The 22,619-nt window shown below is 43.0% G+C and overlaps 2 protein-coding genes across 5 annotated transcripts in view; one reads left to right on the top strand and one right to left on the bottom strand.

Moving 5' to 3' along the window:
- The window catches only part of foxo1a (forkhead box O1 a), a 49,580-nt gene extending 48,122 nt beyond the window's left edge, over positions 1–1,458 (bottom strand). Inside the window, exons 1-2 of one of the 2 annotated variants that reach the window (XM_077207732.1) lie at positions 1,310–1,458; positions 641–1,224 (exon numbers count right to left, since the gene is read on the bottom strand). In XM_077207732.1, coding sequence (XP_077063847.1) covers positions 641–1,224; position 1,310 — 585 coding nt within the window. In that variant the 5' untranslated portion in view covers positions 1,311–1,458. Of the gene's footprint in view, positions 1–640 lie in introns of both variants that reach the window. The other variant, XM_077207731.1, reaches the window with a different exon arrangement.
- On the top strand, positions 1,070–22,411 carry slc25a15a (solute carrier family 25 member 15a). Of its 3 annotated transcripts, none has more exons than XM_077207745.1 (7): positions 1,070–1,202; positions 4,602–4,685; positions 4,937–5,195; positions 8,482–8,622; positions 9,480–9,655; positions 12,052–12,210; positions 22,110–22,411. In XM_077207745.1, the coding sequence occupies exons 2-7, from the start codon at positions 4,631–4,633 to the stop codon at positions 22,229–22,231; spliced, it is 912 nt and encodes a 303-aa protein (XP_077063860.1). In that variant the 5' UTR covers positions 1,070–1,202; positions 4,602–4,630; the 3' UTR covers positions 22,232–22,411. The 3 variants fall into 3 exon arrangements, with proteins under 3 accessions (XP_077063860.1, XP_077063859.1, XP_077063857.1); XM_077207744.1 differs by lacking the exon at positions 1,070–1,202 and adding an exon at positions 2,430–2,570; XM_077207742.1 differs by lacking the exon at positions 1,070–1,202 and adding an exon at positions 2,495–2,682.
- Positions 22,412–22,619: the final 208 nt, after the last annotated feature.

Raw genomic sequence — 22,619 nt, 5'->3', positions numbered from 1 at the left:
CACTGTTAACCAACAGAAAGCTGTTTGTTAGAAAGTGACTTCTTTATGTGAATTGTGCTGCATACTGTGCTTTGCTACAATATTGACAAGAGACAATTCACCTTTTTGCCTGTGAAATTTCATTAATGTGACTGCAACTTTAGGGGCTCTGGCAATGGTCTGGCTCCAAACCTTGATCTTGTCCTAACTCCAACGACCTCTACCTGTAAATGTTGAAAGATCCTACAAGCCCTGACAGTCCACAGGCACCTATAACACATGTTCCTCGGGACCTGTCACGTGACAAGGGTCATGCATCACTTGAACTATTGACTGTGCTGAACCACCTCACTCTGCTCTGCCTGTAATGAGAGCCAATCATCTGTCCTACACAGCAGTGAATGGAGACTATTGACAATCCCATGACAATCCTAAAACAATAAGTGAATGATGCACCACAAAAAAAAAAAATCAGCTCTGAGACAAAATCACACAAAACGCTGTTTTCAAAACAGCTGGAGGGGAGCGTAACTCAAAGGGAACCAATGATAACCAAGACGCGTTTATAAAAAATTGTTTTGAAAAGATGCCCGCGTAAAAACGCAAAACTCCTGGCGCAACAGGGGAAAGCATAGACCAAAAAAAATGAAAACATAAATACCTTCCAACCGGCGGAGCTGTTACTATCCCCCTTGTCCTTAAAATAAGGGACGCTTTTAACCATCCAGTCGTAGATCTGAGACAAGGTGAGCCGTTTTTCGGGGGAGCTCTCGATGGCTTTGGTGATCAGGTCCGCGTATGACATATTCCCCCAGGCGTTGCGTCGGGACGAGCTGCTCTTGCGCTGCGCGGCTGCGGCTGCGGCCACCGAAGAGGAGAGCACGGGCACCTGTTGCTGGTGACTCGGGATCTGCTGCTGCTGCTGCTGCTGGTGGTGCTGATGGATGCAGTTCTCCTGGCACTGGAAGTCGCCGCACAGCATGAGAGGCTTCTGATCGGGGTAGTCCTCATTCTCCTCCAGCAGACTTAGGTTGTTGATGAAGTCCGCGTTGCTGCAGGGCTCCTGCTTGACGGACGGGGCCGGGGACGAGGTGTTGGAGTCCGGGGCGGCCGCGTTAGGGAACTCCGGTCGCGGGAGCGGCCAAGTGCAGGAGCGGGGTCGGGAGAGCGGCTCGAAGTCCGGGTCGATCTCGACCATCTGGTTTTGGGCTGCGTCAGCCATGGTACCAGCAATACTGTTTGCCACTTAAAATGTCACATATGATTGTCAAAAGAAAAGAAAAAATGACGTGAAACGCGAAACAATAACAGAAAGGAAATTAGTTCCTACTTTAAGCTGACTTTGTCACATTGGAAACGACGGAAAGGTCACAGTGCGGGTAGAACGGCATCAGATTGATGTTTGTTATGAAGTTTTGTAATCCAGTCCAGTCCAGTAGTGTGTGATAGTCCTCTTGCTGTCGCTTGTTGAATGTCTGTGTACTAAAACTCTAAGTGCGCTTTACTGGAACTCACTCATATGTCACCTGACGCCGCCCCTGCGTATGATTGACAAGCGCCGAGAGCCAATCACAGGCGCGCTTTTGAAAGCGAAACAAGCCGTGTTTTCGTCCTCTTGAAATCTAGTAAACAAACTTTCACGGAGTTCATATTATGAAAATACTCCTTTGACCGCATGGCTTCCAGCTACATTGTATTGCTTGGACATAACAGAAACGCAGTTGTTTTTTGATTGTTTAATTATATTGTAACAAAATAGTAATAGTAAAGGAAAGCTTGCTATATAAAATGAGAATGATTCTGGAAACAGCAGATCTTATGAAGCGTGTTTAGCCTATCTCTTTTACATTTTTAACTATTTTGTACAAGGGGGAACCAATGAGGACAATGAATATATGTCAATTTATCTCTCATTTATTTTGGTGGATTTATTATAAATACAATTATTTAGGCTGCATTTATTTTCAGTATATATAGCCTGCTCTTTCATAAATACGCAAAACCCATGCTACGTTGTGTAGTAAAATACATGCTTGAATAAATATATCCAATAGTGTTATTTAGTTAATTGATTATTAAATGAAAATCTGAAATGGAAATAAAATTTGGAATAATTGTATATGATGTAATATCAATACATTGCAAATAATTCTATTGATTTCATTAATATTCCCAGTATAAAAATAATGTGTGACAGGGTTTTTTCTTAAATTCAGGGTTTCTTACATTAATAGCCAACAAAATGACCATATTGTAGGCTACTCGTTTGTTTGTAAGAATTCAGGACCACATGTTAATCTGAACAAAGTTTGTTAGATAACTGGCATAATGCTCAAGGCTATCCTGCCATCTAGCGGATAAAATCCCTCACTGTCGCTGCTATATATCGCGTTTGATGAAATTACATTGTGTCACAATCTTTATTATGAGTCAACATCTTCTGAATCTGCAGGATATGACACATACAAGAAAGACCGCCTTGTCTTATTTCCAGGAAGCCCCCGCATCAACACACACCCCCTGCCCGGCATGTAGCCTACACACCTGTGGCGGTGTGTGATCGAGGAAGTGTGGATGTTTGCAGGCTTCAGGTGTGTTGTTGCGTCAGTAGTAAATACTACTTTCACAGGACGCTTCGTCCCGAGGTTCTTGCACCACAAAAGCCTAGTCTGTAGAAGTGTCTAGGTGATCGAGGAAGGGCGGGTGAGTGTGAGAATACATGGACTGTGTCATCATGCAGAACATAGGCTATGTAAATTGCAACAGCTGAGTTTAAGACATAATGATCTTGGCATGTGAATTTTGGCACATGATGAGGAGGTTCAGATGCCTAGTGTTGGGTTTAAATGTACTCTTGACCGCTCGAGGGGGATTCCCTCTGAATCTGGTTTAAATATTAAGACTAGCTGGATATTAATAGAGATCTCACAGGTCAGATATAAATATACTTGTCTTACCGACGTATTGCACTAGACTTATGCAATGTTCTGTGGTGTACGTGTAAAGATCAAAATGTTTCTGTTTCTCTTTACATGTGTACGTTTAATCATTCTCAAAACTAATTCACATATAGGCTGCCGTTGCAATGTAGCCTATCGTATTTAATTTAAAAAGTGTCCAGATTTTGATACTGTTATGGATAAATTGTCTTTACCTGCAATAGCCTATACAGATTCGTTCACAAACTGAGCAAGCAATAAAGAGCTGCTTCCCAGCAAACAAAAGTATATTCTAAGAACGGTTTGCCAACGTTCCAATTAAATTAAGAAAACGTACGTCATGCAAAAAAAGGGTTAGTTCACGCAAAAATGAAAATTACTCACCCTCTAGCTGTTCCAAACCTGTATGAGTTTCTTTCCTCTGTTGAACACAAAATAAGATATTTTAAATAATGTTGTTAACCATTTTTGTATTTTTGCAAACATTATGGTAATGTTTCAGAAATAAAATGTTACAACAATGTAGCTTATAAATAACTTTTTTGTGTGTGTTAACGTTTTAAGAGCATTGATTAAAAACCAGGTAAATCTTAACCAATATTATATTAACGTTATTGTAAGAACGTTTTTTTCATAACTTTAAAAGAAAAATACCAGAATGTTAGCTAAAGTTCCGAGAACGTTCCCTGTTAGCTGGATTCATCGTTCAACAAAATGACGTTTTGTTTCCTATACAGTGCAATGGATTGTAAGCAAGTATTCACTTCATATCATTCACAGAGAACGTGTTTTTGCTTTTGAAATCATGAAACATGACAGTGGAATAAAAAATCCGCAAGGGCCAGAGACATTTTTTTTTAAATTGGCGTTTTTCGCAATGCCATTTTTAAAGAAGCCAGACGTGAGTGCAGTTGTAAAATATCAGCCTGGTTCATGTTAACATAGAAAAAGCATGGAAACGCGTTCTCTGGGAACGTTCGTGTGATGGTCCCGTGTTCTGCTTGTTTGCTGCCTTAAAGTATCGCGAAACGTTTTCTGAAAACAATTCAGTGTGTGAGAGTGAATTGTTCCAATCAAACAGAATAGCGAACGATTGTAGACCTTTTTGCAAACCTGTTTGACCGATGAGATTTATATTGCGAATTTGGCCGTTCTGATTCTACATTAATTCTAATTCCAATAGAATTCTTACATCAAGCATGACTTCTGAAAAATAATTGAGTAAAATTACAGGGGTTGACATGTGTTTGTTTGTAATTTGAGCATTTACCCTATTCTTTAATTTTTTAACTATGTATAAATTATAGTGTAAAAATACTGTGTGTGTGTGTGTGTGTGTGTGTGTGTGTGTGTGTGTGTGTGTGTGTGTGTGTGTGTGTGTTGTATTATCAGGGATGTCCTGATCAGGTTAAAAATAGTCTCTCTCTCTCTCTCTCTCTCTCTATCTCTCTCTCTCTCTCTCTCTCTCTTTATATATATATATATATATATATATATATATATATATATATATATTATGCATACACACAAACTGTATGTATATTTATTTATGCTATAAATTGTGTGTAATAGTTTAGGCTACATTTTTTTCTTTATTGATGTGTATATTTGAAAGATGGCAGACGTGTATGTTAATGAGTGTGAATCTTGAGTAAAACGTTTTTCTGCACTTTTCCTACACAGGAAGTGATGCGATATTGCAGAAGTTAACCATGGCTCCACATCCTGTCACTCAAGCCGTCATTGATCTGTCAGCTGGAGCATGTGGTAACAGCCTTTATTTATCATTTCCTGTGTCTACATTAACAAATAGACAATAGGATTAGATTTAAAAATCCCAATTTTCATCAGAGTCGTTTTGACAGGCTGCCACGATACAGTGTATTTTCCACCTGTCTGAATTGCACAATGTTAGCATGTTGATGGGAAATTTTGTTAATGTAAGGAACAAGATATAGCCTAATCAGTTATTTAAAAACATTGAAGCATGTTCTGTTTCCTCTCCTGTTTTCTGTAAGGTGGGATTGCGTGTGTGTTTAGTGGGCAGCCCTTCGATACAGCCAAGGTGAAGATGCAGACTTTCCCCGGCTTGTATAGAAGTTTTGTCCACTGCTTCGTCTCAGTCTACAAACAGGTTGGACTGCGAGGTCTCTATCAGGGTACCACACCTGCCCTCATAGCCAACATTGCTGAGAACGCTGTGCTCTTCATGAGCTATGGCTTCTGCCAGAATGTCGTGCGCTTTGTTTCAGGACTGGACCGAGGCACAGAACTCAGGTGAGGTATTATTAACATTAAACTCCGGGCACTTAAACTATGAAAATCCATGATTAAAAATAAAAAATTGAATTATTACGTTAACAACTACGAAAATCTAAACAAATATTGAATTAAACATAACCCATTTCAATTTTTTTTATTTTTTTTATTTTTTTGGTTTATAAAGGATTTGTTAATTTTCTACAGTGATTTCAACTACACCAAACAATTTATAGTTTTTAAAGCTAGTGCACTTGTTTACCAAGGAGACACCAGTGTAAGTGAAGAATGAATCTCAACCTCTTTGACTCCATGGGCCCAAAAGTCCCAACAAAATATTCAAAGACCCCCTATATATATACATATATGTGTGTGTAAATTAATTAACCACAATTCATTTTGTAATCCCAGAAGTTTCAAGAACCGCATGATCTTCAATAAAAATAATCGTTGGGAGGGCGAAAAAAACTCCATTGTGTGTTTTTAGCATTTTAATACAGTTGTAATATATCACTTGTGTACGGCTTGTGTGAACAAAACAAATAAAAATCATGGTATATCAATTATCAACACAATATAATATAATAATAACCCTCTAGCGGTAAAAAACAAACAAAACTGCATGTATCCACAGCACAGGCGAGTTATGTGTACACAATTTCCCATGAAACCCACCCCGACAGGACACACTTATAATAGGCTTACCAAAGTGAATCAGGGTAAGATATAGTGTACCTTTAATTGAGTGTATTTAGAACAACATAACATGCTAGCTGTGAAATTAGCCTTAGCAAGACAACATAGCGATTTTATTTTTTTAAAAAAAATGTAATTTCCACCACAGTCATATGGTGGAAATGATACTGTGGTGAGAGTTTTCAACAAAGTCCACAGGGCCAAAACTGACTATAGTTGAAGAAACGTCCGTATGCTGTATATCATGTATACTCATGATACAGTGAAAATATGAAGCTCTGTTAGACTCGTGAGATGTCTACGTTATTTATATGGTATGTGTTGAAGCGTTGAGCACTCCTCTACCCCATTTTGCAGCATACAGTAATTCTTATGTGCTTGTGTTTCACTAGTCTACTCAATATGCATGATGCAATTCAATCTTCAAGGACAGACGCTGTGTCATGTGACACATGGCCAGCGGGTTCAGAACGCCTTTCTTGACTCCATAAACATTATGTTTAGAGTTAACACAGGGCTGACACCTCTTAGAAAAAATACTGTGTAGATAATGGTACAGTAATGGGATCAGATGGCCATTTGGCAGGGAAAAGAAGCTGTAAAGTCAAAAAAGCTATACAAGTTTTATTATATTTAACAAAACATGGTCGACCCTAAAACGACAAGAAAATCAAAGCCAAAACTATGAACAAATTTCAGTGTTGCAAGTTCCAGGTGTTCCAAATTTTAGGTGAGCTTTCAGTAAGATTTTGTTTGGGCGCAGTACCAAACTTTTCCACTAGATAACAATAAAGTACCATGTGTGACCATATTGAGGACTCACCCATTTCCATATAAGGTTTGAGTGATCTGAACCATATATCACCACACTTTTATTGTATTTCCACATACTATTTATGAAGTAGACATATTCATAAGTAGTATGGACAGTAGAACTGCACGGTTAATCGTTAAAAGATCACCCACGTGATCGGCTGTGTTGGTGCGTTCAAGTCATGTCAGAAAGATTGTATTTCTGAGTTGAATGCTACCACAAAGCCATAAATACGGATGGGAAGCTCTGGATTTTCTTTAATCTCCAATCTTGATGAGTTGGGGGCGTATCAGTGGCGAAATACCACAATACTTTGACTTTTATCTACAACAAAATAAGCTAATTGCCAGCACAAAATATAATAGAATTGTAATATAACAATACAATATGTAACAATAAATTTCACAGTGGTTTCATGAATTAATTAAAAACCCACCTGATGCACATTCTTTGCTCATTTTCTAGAAGTAGAGTTCAAAAACCTCGCTGTATTTTTGAATAAGAAAAGGTACACCGCAATCTTGCTCCACCTGACGTTGTAAACACAACTTCCCAAATCTTAAATACGAACTTGGCAGGAAGACTTGACCGCACCATCTATTAAACCAGGGATGGGTAAACTCGGTCCTGGATGGCCACAGGTCTGCAGAGTTTAGCTCCAACCCTGATAAACTCTCCTGCCTGTAGCTTTCTAGTAATCCTGAAAGTTCAACCCTCCAGAACTGAGTTTACCCATCCCTGTATTAAACCCTGTGTTGGCGCTACCGCTGATTTAGAGAGAGCAGTTGTTATGTAGGCCTATAGGTATGAAACCGCTTCACAAACAGTCTTTTCAACCACACAGCGTTTTTATTTTTAAAAGGCGACAAGTAACTGTTAATAAAATGTATTTGTCATTGAATCATTCATTCAAAAGATTCGTTATAAATGCTGATTCATCCAGTAATGAAACAAGTGAAGTCTTTATGAGTCATTGAATCATTCATTTAAACCTATTTTAACTGATAATTAATTCAAATTAATAAAATATTTTTTCAAATAGACTGTCACTGCAGCAATTAACATTTTGTCAGAACCTCTAGTAAATTACATGTTATTTTGTTTAGTTGTCTCTTCAGAATCAAGGAAGAATTGTGATCCCTATTTAAAAAAAAAACGGGATTCTCAATTTATCCAGAAACGCGCAGCTCTATTGGACAGTATATTCAACTTCTAACAAACACATAAAATATATGCGTAAAAAACCCAGACATCTGTTATAGTTTGACACCACATCAAAAATGGGGAATCGCTTTTACATTATATTTAATATTATTTTAGACATTTTTGCTCAAAAAATAGAATGGAGGTTATCTTTTGAACTCTTGGCGTGAAAACTAACCGCGGTTTCTACTGATTTTGATGATGTTTCATGTGCATCACTATTTCAAAATAAAGGTCTGAGCACTCCTTATGACTCTGATGAATATTCTTGTAACAAATTAATAAATTACTGTTGCCCTGTCATTTCTATCGAAAATCAGTCACCAAACATGACAACTAGAGTCTGAAAGCTTTCGAATGAAAAATAGTTTGTCAGTATTACTTTAGGTTGGTGGGACAGTATTAATCCTTTTTCATTTAAAGATGTGTAATATTGTTTTCTTCAGAAAATGTAAAAATGTACCCGTTTGGTTTGGTGACACTGTTGAGAAATGGTAGTATGTCTCTAACACAAATCCAGTCGTTCATATTACATTTGATTTGACCTGAAAGGATGAACCATAACAAGTGTATGTGATTATGTTTTTTCAGTGATATTCAGAAGGCCTGTTCGGGCTCTGTCGCCTCTGTTTTCTCCTCTCTGGCTTTATGCCCCACTGAACTGGTTAAATGTCGACTGCAGGCCATGCATGAAATGGAGGCGTGCGGCAAGATTGCCAGTGGACAGAAAAGGTCTGTCTGGATTGAAGAGGTTTTGGTAATTGAAAATGAGAAATGAGGCCTGTGGTAACTTCATGTCCATTTTAATAGGGATGATAAAGGGTTAATCAAATAATTTGTTCATAAGTATTTAAGTTGTTATTTTTTTAGTTGTTATTTGAGTTCATTCAGACTAAAGCTCCAATGTAGATTTTTTTGTCATTCAATTGAAATAAGAAATCAAACGTTTTAATGTACAGTACAATACTATATATACAAACATTTAAATATTTTGAGAGTGTAGAGGGATCGACTTGATTACGTAATTCACAGTGCTTCATCCATTCACAGTAGGCTGAGCTAAAGACCTCTTTTGACACGTTATGCTTTTTTCCGACTGTAATTGGTGTAATTTAGTTGTTGTTTTTTTACCAGGAATTCCACTGTGAAATGTAATAAAGTATTAGTAAATTAACTCATTAACTAAGATTGATAAATGGTGTTCATTAATAAATATTGTTAATTCTTAGTTCATGTTGACTAAGGTAGTTAACTAGTGTTAACTAATGGAAATATTTTCTAATGTGATACCCAGATTTTTTCCTTTTTGGATGAACTAACATTCAAGTGGCTGAATTTGGTTGAAGCCAACTACTGTTTTTAAGTTCGGTGTACTTTTTGTGTTTTTTAACTTTTAAATGAAGGCAAGGCAAGGCAAGGCAAGTTTATTTATGTAGCACATTTCATACACAATGGTAATTCAAAGTGTTTTACATAGAAGAAATTAAAATAATCAAAAATGAAGACAAAAATGACCTCAAAATCCGTTGTTCATCAGTTCTGCCGTCTAGAGTTGTCATATCTTGTTGAAGTTCCTCTCTGTCTTTCAGCACGGTGTGGTCCGTTGTGAGAAATGTGCTGCGGACAAACGGTCCTCTGGGTTTCTATCAGGGTCTGACCACCACTATCGTCCGTGAGATACCTGGATACTTCTGTTTCTTCGGAGGATATGAACTCAGCCGCTCCGTGTTTGCCAAGCACATGGACAGAGACAAAGAGCACATAGGTCAGCCCACGGGAGGAACACCATATACTCACCTTCATGTCTTTACAAACTCTTATCACGTTCTTTCATGTGTGGGAGACGGGAGAAGAGGAGATATTTTGAAGAATGTCCAAGTTTTATTCAGTGTATGGAAAAGACCAGTTTGGACATTTCCATTTTCAAAAAATTATACTTTGGACCAACTAAGCTTTAACCTCGTGCACGAGCAGATCCGTTTCCTCTCTAGAGAAGCGTTCAGTTTTTCAACTTGCAAATTCTGCCATGTAAATAGCGAATCTGCCATGGCGCGAGAGCAACTGGCTTTTAAAGGGAATGGGAGATGAGACTCTGATTGGTTTATTGCACGTTACGCCCAAAACACACCCATTACTCATCAAGAGAATAGAGACAACCCTTTTAGACCGTGCGCTGGGAGCACAGACCATTTTTCCCATCGTTAAACTAGCGAAAGTGGATTCGGACCTAAGTGCACTTGCGCCGTGCGCTTTAGATCATGCTCTTAAATCATTAACATAGGGCCCAAATAATTTGTAAAAGCCAAATGTATTAGTTTTTCTCAGATTATACAAATTACAAAATGTATTTATTATGAAGACTAGTCATTGAGTGAATTCATCAAGTGAATTTTTGTAGTGACTAAATTAAATATTCTCACAATAAATTTTTTATGGCCACTTGGCAGGATTTGATTTAATCAATTATATATATATATATATATATATATATCTTTCTTTTTTTCTTTTCTTTTTTTTGCATATCAATGCATTATAAGGTACAACTTTATATGCGTTTTGGCCATTCATTTACTCAACAACGGCTTTTTTGGGGCGCCAAAATGAAAAGTTTTGAAAACGTGTTTAAATGTACAAACGATATCGTTATTGTCTCTATGTAAACTACAAAAACGCAAATTTGTGAAAACAAATGATGTCATGCATGTTCAGTGTTTCTTTACAAAGTGGCATAGCCAACTACTGGCCTGACATAAATAATGCAACGTTTGTTCATAATCCATGTGAATGGGATCATTTTGACAACGTTGTTGTCTGTACATGAAAAACACAAAGGGTAAGCTTTTCCATTTTTAGGTACATCGTTATGTAACAGAGATTTTACTTAGCAAATTCATTACATTAATTGAAAGCAAAAATGTTTTATTAAGAGACATTTTACACAACTTTTTATGCGTTTTGGCCATTAATTTACACGACAATGGAAAATCCCATTTTTTTCAGTTTTCCAAATTTAATCAATATATTTTCTTTAGACATAAGCCAAAATGTAACTTAATGTAGGTCAATATAATAATTGTTGGCCTTTTTACACCTTAATTTCAAACAAAAGCTAAATCAGATATATTATGAAAGTTTCACTTCTGAAGAATTTTGTTAGTCAATGATTTACTTAGCATAAATGTTTGCAGCAAAGTTCTTTCCTCAAAATTATTCAAATTCTCAATGGATTATATATTGCCTAGAAAGTATGCAAAGACTGCTTCCTCTATGACCACTAAAAAGCTGTCGCTCATCTGAATTCATCACGCTCTCACAATGTTCCACTGCAATCAATGAAGCTGACTGAAGCACAATGAATCTCTTTTTTAGCCTGCATAATTGCTACACTTTGTTTGTTATAAGTTAACTTATAACGAGAGGATTTGCGAGCGTGCAGAACTTAGCACTGGACAAAAACTCCGGCGTTTTGACCGATTGAGTGAATTCAAACTTAAACACCTCTGATTGGTCATTGCATTCAAGAGATCAACTGTGATTGGCTGCATTTCTCACCGCTGCAAAAACACGTTGTAAAGAAAACAGAAACCTTTGCCGCTCTTAAGAGGGCAAAAAACACCAAATTTCTTTTGCCAATAAACTTTATTCACAGCAGCGCCATCTTTGATTTTTAATGGGAATGAAAGCGAGGCTGTCAGGGACAGACATGCATCCTTTCAATTGGCTGTACTGTTATTTAATGTGTTTTTTGGATTTGTTCTGCTCAAGAAACACTGGAAAAATATATTTCCAAGAAATTTCAGTCGACAAAAAACGCCCAATATAAACTGTGGAAAATTGTAAGTAATCTAGCTTTTTACAGCGGATGCCATTGGAAACACGACAAGTTTATCACTCACAGCCTCACCTTCATACCTGTCATGGCGCTGCTCTGAATAAGGTCTATTGCATATAGCATATATTATGGAGAAAACTGATTCTAGACCAGCAGTGATGGGGAGTGTTATTTACTTTTAGTCAAACTGAACGAAACGGGTTTAAACCAGAAACCATGGTTTTCGAATTGACCAATACAAAAATGCATTTTAAATAAATGACACAGGCTTTTCACTTTTTTCAGCGTATTTACCAGGAAATGCTCCTCACGATCCGTGTTTCTGACAGGTGTAGTGCCGTTGATGTTCAGCGGTGGTTTCGGCGGAGCCTGTCTGTGGTTGGTTGTGTACCCCATTGACTGTGTGAAGTCTCGCATCCAGGTTCTGTCTTTAGCAGGGAAGCAGGAAGGCTTCCTCAAGACTCTTATGGGGATTTTACGAAATGAGGGTGAGTTCCCTTTCGTTGTCACTCCGAGTTACGTCGGATGACGACGAATGGGGTTTCGCTTAGAAAGCCTATCAACTTCGAGTATTACAAAACGAGCCAATGGCAAAGAAATGCCATGGGTCTGCGGAATTTGCATGGCGTAACTCCGCCCCACCTCGTGGGTATAAAAGGAGGAAGCCGGCAGCAAGCAGATATGTTTTCGCTTCGGAGCCAAGTGTATTCTTCTCTCCACAAGCCATCTCTGAATTGTCAGCTTTACAAACGAGTACCTCGAGTGTTGGTGTGACGGCGATCTACGGCGAGAGCGTGCTTCCTGCTGATCTGTTGCAGTGGTCTGCCAGTCGGTGCGTTTCTCCCCGGGTGCTTCAACACTTGAGTTTTCTCTCACTAAAAGAGCTTACACGTGGCACGTCTTTTTAAAGATGTCTCGCCCGTGTACTTCTGGTTGCGGCAGATTGGTATCGGACTCTGATGGGCACGAGCGTTGCATAGTATGTTTGGGCATTGATCATGCTAGAGCAGCGCTCGTGGATGACTCATGTTCTCTCTGTGGGAACATGACCATCGCGTCATTACGGTCGAGACTCCGTGAACTCGCAAGAGTGAGAGTCCCCTCATCCACCCCCCGTCCTGCGGCTGGTGGCCAGGGTGATCTGAGGGTTACGGTCTGGAACAAGGCGCCGACTATGTGTCCGCGACCCCAGCCCCCCTCTTCAATGACGGTGCCCGCTAGTGAACTGCTGATTCCCGCGGGTCTACCTTCTGGTGGCCCGCGGGCTTCAGTTGAAGCTACAGAGGAGGATGCCATGTCTGTTGCAGCATCACTAGGCGGGTTTGACTCTTCTGGAAGTGAGGGCTCGTCACAGCTGCCACCTTCCGGTGTGCATACGGCTGTGCTCGAGTCTGATCCGGAGATGACGGCCATGCTTTCCCGGGCAGCCGCGAGCATCGGACTTGAGTGGAGGCCTCCACCCTGTCCTGAGCGCTCGCGGCTGGACGATTGGTTTTTGGGTAAGGCCGCCGACCCTCGTCCTCGGCAAACCCCAATACCTTTCTTCCCGGATGTGCATGATGAGATCTCGAAGTCCTGGAAGACCCCCCTGTCTTCTCGGGACCGCTCGCTGGTCTCATCCGCCTTTCCTCCCCTCGATGAGGCAGCTGCCCGTGGGTACACTGGGCTTCCCCCGGTTGAACGCTCTGTTGCCATGCAACTATGTCCTCAGAGTGCTTCTTCTCGGGGCGAGCCTAAGCACCCATCCAAAGCCTGTAGATTTTCGTCGACCCTGGTGGCGAAGTCTTACAGAGCGGCGGGACAGGCGGCTGCTTCACTGCATGCTATGGCCACTCTGCAGGTCTACCAGGCCCAGATGCTCAGAGACATGCACGAGGGTAGGACAAACCCAGGGCTCTTTGATGAGCTGCGCGCCGCGACCGACCTTGCTCTCCGGGCGACGAAGGTTACCGCGCGCTCCCTGGGTTTGGTGATGTCCACAGCTGTGGTCCAGGAGCGACATCTGTGGCTGAACCTGGCTGACATGCGGGACGCTGAGCGGACCCGTCTGCTTAACGCCCCCTTGTCCCAGGCCGGCCTCTTCGGCGGTGCAGTTGAAGACTTTGCCCAACAGTTTTCAACTGCCCAGAAACAGACCGAGGCCATCAAACACATTCTGCCCCGCCGGCCCGCTGCTGCCTCCACCTTGCCGGCCGGGCAGACGCCTCGACCTGTTTCCCGCCGAGGGCGCCCTCCTGCGGCTCCCGCCCCTCCCGCCCGGACCACGCAGCAGCCTCCACCCAGGGCCGGTCGCGGAGGAAGCCGTAAGAAGGCGCCACAGCCCTCTCCTGCCCCGCCCCCCGCTAAACGCCGGGCCAAGCGGCGCTCCTGAGACGGGCTGCTCAGGGATGATGATTGTTTCTCAGGAGGTGGTAGCAGGACCACTCCTTCCCCCGGTGGAGGGCCGGGGGAGAATCTTTTGTTCTCCACTCCCCGCTGCTCACCCACGGGTGGGCAGCACCCTAATGTGGTTAAAGACAGAAACAATCCCCTCTTCCCTGAGCTCACAGAGTTCTCGGGCGACACAGAGCGCCGCCCACAAGCCGTGCTCTCCTCGCCCCCCTCTGTCCCAGAGGCGGTTGACACGGCGTGCCGTCCACGGACCGCTTCGCCCCTGTCCCCCTCTGTCGCCAGACCCCTGGCAGAGCAGGCCCCCGCGGGACGACCAGCCTGGTCCTCCCCTGGCCCCCTCTGCCAGGGTGCGGTTGCTAACTGTGCCCCCTCTCCGGGCCGCTATGCCGTCCACTTCTGGGCCAGTTACTCCGCCTCGCTGCCCCTCCGGGGGGACGCCTGTGGCTCGCATGATCCCGTTGGTTCAGTTCCTGGGAGCCTGGCTAGAGCTTCCCCGTCTGTCCCACTGGATCGCGCGTACCGTCAGGCTCGGCTATGCGATTCAGTTCGCACGGTCTCCTCCCCGCTTCAGGGGAGTCCGCTCCACTTTGGTCGGTGGCAATGCCCCTATCATGAGAGCAGAGATTGCCACCCTGCTGGCGAAGGGTGCAATCGAGACTGTCCCTCCAGCCGAGATGAGGTCCGGCTTCTACAGCCCCTACTTCATTGTCCCCAAGAAAACCGGTGGGTTACGGCCAATCCTGGACTTGCGCGTGCTGAACCGCTCCCTTCACCGGATGCCGTTCAAGATGCTCACCGCCAAACGCGTTTTCGAATGCATACGGCCCCAGGATTGGTTTGCAGCGATCGACCTGAAGGACGCCTACTTTCATGTCTCCATTCTTCCTCGACACAGACCGTTCCTCCGGTTTGCTTTCGAGGGGCAGGCATACCAGTACGCGGTTCTCCCTTTCGGGCTAGCCCTGTCTCCTCGCATCTTCACGAAGGTCGTCGAGGCGGCCCTTGTTCCCCTTCGAGAGCAAGGGGTTCGCATCCTGAGTTATATCGACGACTGGCTGATCCTAGCTCACTCTCGAGATCAGGTTTGCGAACACAGGGACCTAGTGCTCCGGCACCTAGCCCGTCTGGGCCTTCGGGTCAACTGGGAGAAGAGCAAACTTTGCCCCGTGCAGAGGATCTCTTTTCTCGGTATGGACATCGACTCGGTCGCCATGTCCGCGCAGCTTACGAGCGAGCGCGCGCAGTCACTGCTGACTTGCCTAAGACAATTCGAGGGCAAGAGTGCGGTTCCACTGAAACTTTTTCAGAGGCTCCTGGGGCATATGGCATCTGCAGCCGCGGTCACGCCGCTCGGATTGCTTCATATGAGACCGCTTCAGCTTTGGCTTCGCGACCGAGTCCCGAGGTGGGCATGGCAACACGGCACGTTCCGAGTACCAGTTACTCCGACCTGCCGTCAGTTCTTCACCCCGTGGTCGAACCTCGATTTTCTCAGGGCCGGTGTCCCCCTGGCTCGAGCTTCCCGGCATGTTGTTGTCTCAACAGATGCCTCCACCACGGGCTGGGGCGCCATGTGCAATGGACATGCTGCTGCGGGCTCCTGGACAGGACCCCAGCGGCTGTGGCATGTCAATTGCCTCGAGTTGTTGGCAGTACGCCTTGCCCTGCACCGCTTCCGGGCGTTGCTCAGGGGTCAACACGTACTAGTCCGCTCAGACAATACCGCCACTGTAGCGTACATCAACCATCAAGGTGGTCTACGCTCCCGCCGTATGTCACAACTCGCTCGCCACCTCCTCCTATGGAGTCAGAAGCATCTGAGGTCGCTTCGAGCCATCTTCATTCCCGGAGCGCTGAACTGTGCAGCCGACGAGCTCTCACGGCTTCAGCCCCTCCCTGGAGAATGGCGACTCCATCCCCAGTCGGTTCAGCTGATTTGGGACCAGTTCGGGGACGCGCAGATAGATCTGTTTGCCTCTCACGTCTCGACCCATTGCGCCCAGTTCTATTCCCTGACCGAGGGCACGCTCGGCACGGATGCTCTGGCGCACAGCTGGCCGCAGGTCCGCAAGTATGCGTTTCCCCCAGTGAGCCTTCTTGCGCACACTTTGCGCAAGGTCAGGGAGGACGAGGAGCAGGTCATTCTGGTTGCCCCTTACTGGCCCAACCGGACCTGGTTCCCCGAACTAGTACTCCTCGCGACAGCTCCTCCCTGGCCGATCCCTCTGAGGAAGAACCTTCTTTCTCAGGGACGGGGCACCCTATGGCACCCTCGTCCCGATCTTTGGAACCTCCACGTGTGGCTCCTGGATGGGACGAGGCAGGTTTGAGTACCCTACCACCAGCGGTGGTGGCTACCATCACTTCCGCTAGAGCGTCGTCCACGAGACACGTCTATGCGTTGAAGTGGAACCTCTTCGTCAACTGGTGCTCTTCTCTCCGAGAAGACCCCCGGAGATGCTCGATCAGTGTTTTGCTTTCCTTCCTTCAACAGGGGCTGGAGCGAAGGCTGTCTCCCTCCACCCTGAAGGTCTATGTTGCCGCCATTGCCGCACATCATGACCTCATCGAAGGTAAGTCGGTGGGGAAGCACGACCTGATCATCAGGTTCCTGAGAGGAGCGAGGAGACTGAATCCTCCTCGTCCTCCTCTCGTTCCCTCTTGGGACCTCTCAGTGGTTCTAACTGCCCTGAAGAGTGCTCCCTTTGAGCCCCTGCAATCAGTTGAGCTTAAGTTCCTGTCTATGAAGACAGCGCTCCTGGTTGCACTGGCCTCCATCAAGAGGGTTGGGGACCTGCACGCATTCTCCGTTGACGAAGCGTGCCTGGAATTTGGGCCGGCTTACTCTCACGTGATCCTGAGACCCCGGCCTGGATATGTGCCCAAGGTTCCTACCACTCCCTTCCGGGACCAGGTGGTGAACCTGCAAGCGCTGCCCTCGGAGGAGGCAGACCCAGCCTTGGCACTGCTCTGTCCAGTACGCGCTCTCCGCGCCTATGTAGACAGAACGCAGTGTTTCAGGACCTCAGACCAGCTCTTTGTCTGTTATGGTGGGAAGCTGAAGGGAAAGGCTCTCTCCAAGCAAAGGTTGTCTCACTGGATAGTGGACACCATTGCCTTGGCTTACCAGCAGCAAGGTCGACCGTGCCCCCTTGGTGTGACTGCCCACTCCACCCGGAGTGTGGCGTCCTCTTGGGCTCTAGCGCATGGCGCCTCGCTAACAGACATCTGCAGAGCTGCAGGCTGGGCGACACCTAACACATTCGCCAGATTCTATAATCTCCGAGTGGAGCCTGTGTCCTCTCGTGTACTCGCTTCAACCAGCTAGTACCGGACCCGCTCAGGTGTCTTCGCTTGCTCGCCATTCCACTCCACGGACTGGATACGTGCGATATCTTTCTCAGGTGAGCTTCTCCGAAAGCCCTGAGCTCCTCCAGCACTCCTGACGTCGGCGCCAGTGTCTATTGCCTGTGCGTCGGCTAGGTGCCTCCCGTGTGCATGGTCCCTCCTCTGAGCGACCCCCACATGTGTATTTCCACTGTAAGCCTCTCTGAGCGTGTGTCTTTCCCTTGGCAAGCCACCTTGCCACCCCTGGGGTTGAAATATTCCACCTGCGGCTGGACACCCCAGTGTTTCCCATATGCTTCCTTCGGGTCATATGTGTATTCTCTAAGTCCCCCCCCTCCGGGCTGGCATTAATTGCATACTTCCCCTAGCTTGGGATATGCTTCCCAGTGTACCTTGGTATTCCTGTGTTATATGGAGTCCTTTGTCCAGGCTGACAGGGATCTCGATTTACGCAGGGCACTGGAAGACAGCTGAGAAGGTGGCGTGATTAGACTGGTAACCCCATTCGTCGTCATCCGACGTAACTCGGAGTGACAACGAAAGGGAACGTCTACGGTTACGTATGTAACCCTCGTTCCCTGAGTAGGGAACGGAGACGTTACGTCTGCCTGCCACTTTCCGCTGTACCGCGGGGATCGCCTGAGCTCAGTCTTGGCTCCTCAGCGAAGAAACATATCTGCTTGCTGCCGGCTTCCTCCTTTTATACCCACGAGGTGGGGCGGAGTTACGCCATGCAAATTCCGCAGACCCATGGCATTTCTTTGCCATTGGCTCGTTTTGTAATACTCGAAGTTGATAGGCTTTCTAAGCGAAACCCCATTCGTCGTCATCCGACGTAACGTCTCCGTTCCCTACTCAGGGAACGAGGGTTACATACGTAACCGTAGACGATTTCTGTATTTATCCTTGTTTCTTGCCACAGGAAACTTTTAGCTTGCATGTTGCTTGGCTAAGGACACAGAAAACAGCATCTGAATAGATGTTTGTTTCCTGTTTATAATTAGCATTTCAAAACACTACTCATAAAAAAAAAAAATCATAATGCCTTTTTCCTGATGTGGATGTTTATTACATGATGCTACTGGTGTTTAATGGGTCCTTCTCAGGAAACCATTTCTGCCAGAACATGTATTTTATATGATTCCATGACACACTTAACCCTTAAAGCCTGACTTTTGAAATAATAGAACATTTTGACAAAATAAAAAAAAATAAAAATAAAAAAAGTTTGCTTGTATCTTGCATATGTGCATATGTGTTTACAGTAAATGTAAAACTGTTTGCGCTATAAACCAGTGTGTTTATAATTAAGACAATACATAAAAATAACATAGTAAGCAATACCATGTTGCAATATCAAGCAGGATAACGAGCTGTTTTGTACAGATAAAAATAACTGGAAGCGATTGACACCGGAAGCCAGACACATTCAAATTACAAATGGCACCCGCGCTTACCTGAAAAAATAACGTGGATAGACTGCAGTTAATACACATGCGCATGACGTCACCGTTTTCAAAAATTTGGGTTTTTGTAGTTTACATGGTGATGATAATGTACAGGTCCTTCTCAAAAAATTGGCAATTATTTTCCATAATGTAATGATAAAAATTAAACTTTCATATATTTTAGATTCATTGCACACCAACTGAAATATTTCAGGTCTTTTATTGATTTAATACTGATGATTTTGGCATACAGCTCATGAAAATCTTAAAAAATTAGCATATTTCATCCGACCAATAAAATAAGTGTTTTTAATACAAAAAGGGTCAACCTTCAATTCAATTCAAATTTATTTGTATAGCGCTTTTCACAATACACATTGTCTCAAAGCAGCTTTACAGAAAGTGCATTTCGGAAATGTACATAGAAAAATACAGTTAGTTAATCATGTATTAATTTATGGCATAACATATCGCCGGCTTTGAGTCGTCTCTTCACAGGCGTCGAGTCGTCTCTTCACAGGCGTTGGGGCATCTGAAAGTCTCTGTGAGAGGCTGGATACAAACTGGAGCTGACGAACGCTATTTACCTCGGGACTAGCGTCCCGAGATAACAGCAGAAAGGCAGATGGGAAATAATTAGCATAGCTGATGTTCATAATGTTAATGCATTCGAACTGATACAGCAGTAGTATTAAAGGTTAAGCATTAAGTGAATGCTTGGTTAAAGAGATGCGTCTTTAATCTAGTTTTAAACTGGGACAGCGAGTCTGAGTCTCGAACAATATCAGGAAGGCTATTCCAGAGTTTAGGAGCTAAATGCGAGAACGCCCTCCCTCCTTTAGTGGACTTAGATATCCTAGGAATGACCAGAAGCCTCGAATTTAGTGATCTTAAAGAGCACGATGGATTGTATGGCGATAGAAGGTCTATTAAATACACAGGAGCTAAACCATTTAGGGCTTTATAGGTCAGTAGGAATACTTTGTAATTGATACGTAACTTAATAGGTAACCAGTGTAGAGATGATAAAATAGGTGTTATATGATCAAGTTTTCTTGATCTAGTAAGAACTCTAGCGGCTGCATTTTGCACTAACTGTAGCTTGTGTATTGAGGATGCAGGACAACCAGCTAATAAAGCATTACAGTAATCTAGTCTCAAGGTCATGAATGCATGAACTAACTTTTCTGCATCAGAAACAGATAGCATGTTACATAGCTTAGCAATGTTTCTAAGGTGGAAAAAGGCTGTTCTTGTAATATATGAAATATGATTTTCGAAAGTCAAGTTGCGGTCTAGTATAACACTCAGGTCTTTTACTGTAGTGGATAAAGTAACAGGACATCCTTCTAAATTAAAGTTGTATTGTAAGGGATTTTGTGGGTAGTTTTTTGGACCAATAAGTAATACCTCCGTTTTATATGAATTTAATAGCAGGAAATTACACGTCATCCAGCATTTTATATCATTTAGACACTCTCAAATAATTATGTTCAGTTATGCACTCAATACTTGGTCGGGAATCCTTTTGCAGCAAAGACTGCTTCAATGCGGCGTGGCATGGAGGCAATCAGCCTGTGGCACTGCTGAGGTGTTATGGAGGCCCAGGATGCTTCAATAGCGGCCTTAATCTCATCCAGAGTGTTGGGTCTTGCGTCTCTCAACTTTCTCTTCACAATATCCCACAGATTCTTTATGGCAGGCCAATTGAGCACAGTAATACCATGGTCAGTAAACCATTTGGCTTGAGGGTGTCAATGATGGCCTTCTGGACAGCAGTCAGGTCAGCAGTCTTACCCATGATTGCGGTTTTGAGTAATGAAACAGGCTGGGAGTTTTTAAAAGCCTCAGGAATCTTTTGCAGGTGTTTAGAGTTAATTAGTTGATTCAGATGATTAGGTTAATAGCTCGTTTAGAGACCCTTTTCATGATATGCTAATTTTTTGAGATAGGAATTTTGGGTTTTCATCAGCTGTATGCCAAAATCATCAGTATTAAAACAATAAAAGACCTGAAATATTTCAGTTGGTGTGCAATGAATCTAAAATATATGAAAGTTTAATTTTTATCATTACATAATGGAAAATAATGAACTTTATCACAATATGCTAATTTTTTGAGAAGGACCTGTATAACGTTTTCAAAAACTTGCACTTTGAAACCCTTAAAAAACAAAAGCCTAAAAAAGCCTGAAAATTCTGATGCTTGTTATGTAAATCAAGATTCTTATAACAGTATAGCAAAGTACTTACATTAAATGCATATAAATATCAGTCGGCACTCTATATCTCCCAATAATGTGTCTAAGTAAAGTGATATTTAAATGCCTAGTTGTATGATCATCTTGAAATATTACACAATAAAAGTTATTTTAATGCTTAATTTATAAAAATCAATAAAGATTTGACAGCAAAAAGTCACATGTTCCACGACCAGAAGGTGGACGTTATTAGAATTATAATAAAATGCCTTTTACAGTTTCAAATTCACAAACCCCTTGCAGAATCTGTGAAAATGTGAATACATTTTAACAAAATAAGAGGGATCATACAAAATGCATGTTATTCTTTATTTAGTGTTGTCCTGAATAAGATATTTTGCATAAAATATGTTTACATATAGTCCACACAAAAAAAGATGGATTTATAAATCCACCCAGTTCAAAAGTTAATGAACCCCCTGATTCTCAATTCTGTGTGTCGTTTGCCTTGGATGATCCATGATTGTTTTTTTGGTTTTGTGATTGTTGTTCTTGAGTCCCTTGTTTGTCCTGAGCAATTGAACTGCACAATGCTCTTCAGAAAAATCCCCCAGGTCCCAAAACATTCTTCAGTTTTCCAGCATCTTTTGCATATTTGAACCCTTTCCAGCAGTGGCTCTGTGTGCTTTTGAGATAGGCTACATCTTGAATTTCTGCAACATTTAAAGCTTTTTGGGTGGGAAAAATAGTGGCAAAATTCAATACAAAAATAGGTAGATTTCACTTTTTTATTCAACACACAGTACTTGGGCTGATATTCCAATGAAAAACATTAAAAAATAAATGTAACATTTGTTACCAGTTTCAGTATAGTACGTCATGAGATATATAGCACACGATACGAGTTTCATGATTCAAACTGAATCAGATTTTTATATGATGAAACAAAACAATTTGATCTTGGATTGCAGCATGTAATATTCTGGTGTCTTGCTTACAGGAGTGGCGCCTCTGTATTCTGGCTTGACCCCGACTATGATCCGAACGTTTCCTGCCAACGGAGCTCTCTTTTTGGCCTATGAAGTCAGTCGCAAGATCATGATGCAAAAGTTTGATCCCTGAGTTTATCTCTCAGTCTCTGGGGTTTTTCAGAAATGTTTTAATCCCATCTAAAATTTTCAGCTGCACGGAGCACATGCCTCGTGAACATTTTACTCACCTAAGTGTTGTTCATTTATGCACATCTTGAATATTTTATGTGTGAGAAAGAACATTAAATGAATTAAAAAAACTGAAAATCAATCTGTTTCAAACCATGGTTATTACTGTTGTAGGGTATCTGGCTAAATCATGGGTCGTTCATCTGAACACATATAAATGCACATTCCTTCTGAAATCACAAAGCTTTTAACCTCTGAACTCATGAAGGCAAATTATGCATTAGGCTCCGGCCAGTCTGCAATAGACGATTTGGGTGACAACTTTATGGCACCCAGAGGTCCAACAGACA

The sequence above is a fragment of the Siphateles boraxobius genome, unplaced genomic scaffold (assembly GCF_051911475.1).
Source record: "Siphateles boraxobius isolate OS27281-9 unplaced genomic scaffold, OSU_SipBor_1 6, whole genome shotgun sequence".
Classification (NCBI taxonomy): Eukaryota; Metazoa; Chordata; class Actinopteri; order Cypriniformes; family Leuciscidae; genus Siphateles; species Siphateles boraxobius.
The sequence above is the reverse complement of the archived record's forward strand: the minus strand, read 5'-3'. Positions and strand labels throughout refer to the sequence as shown.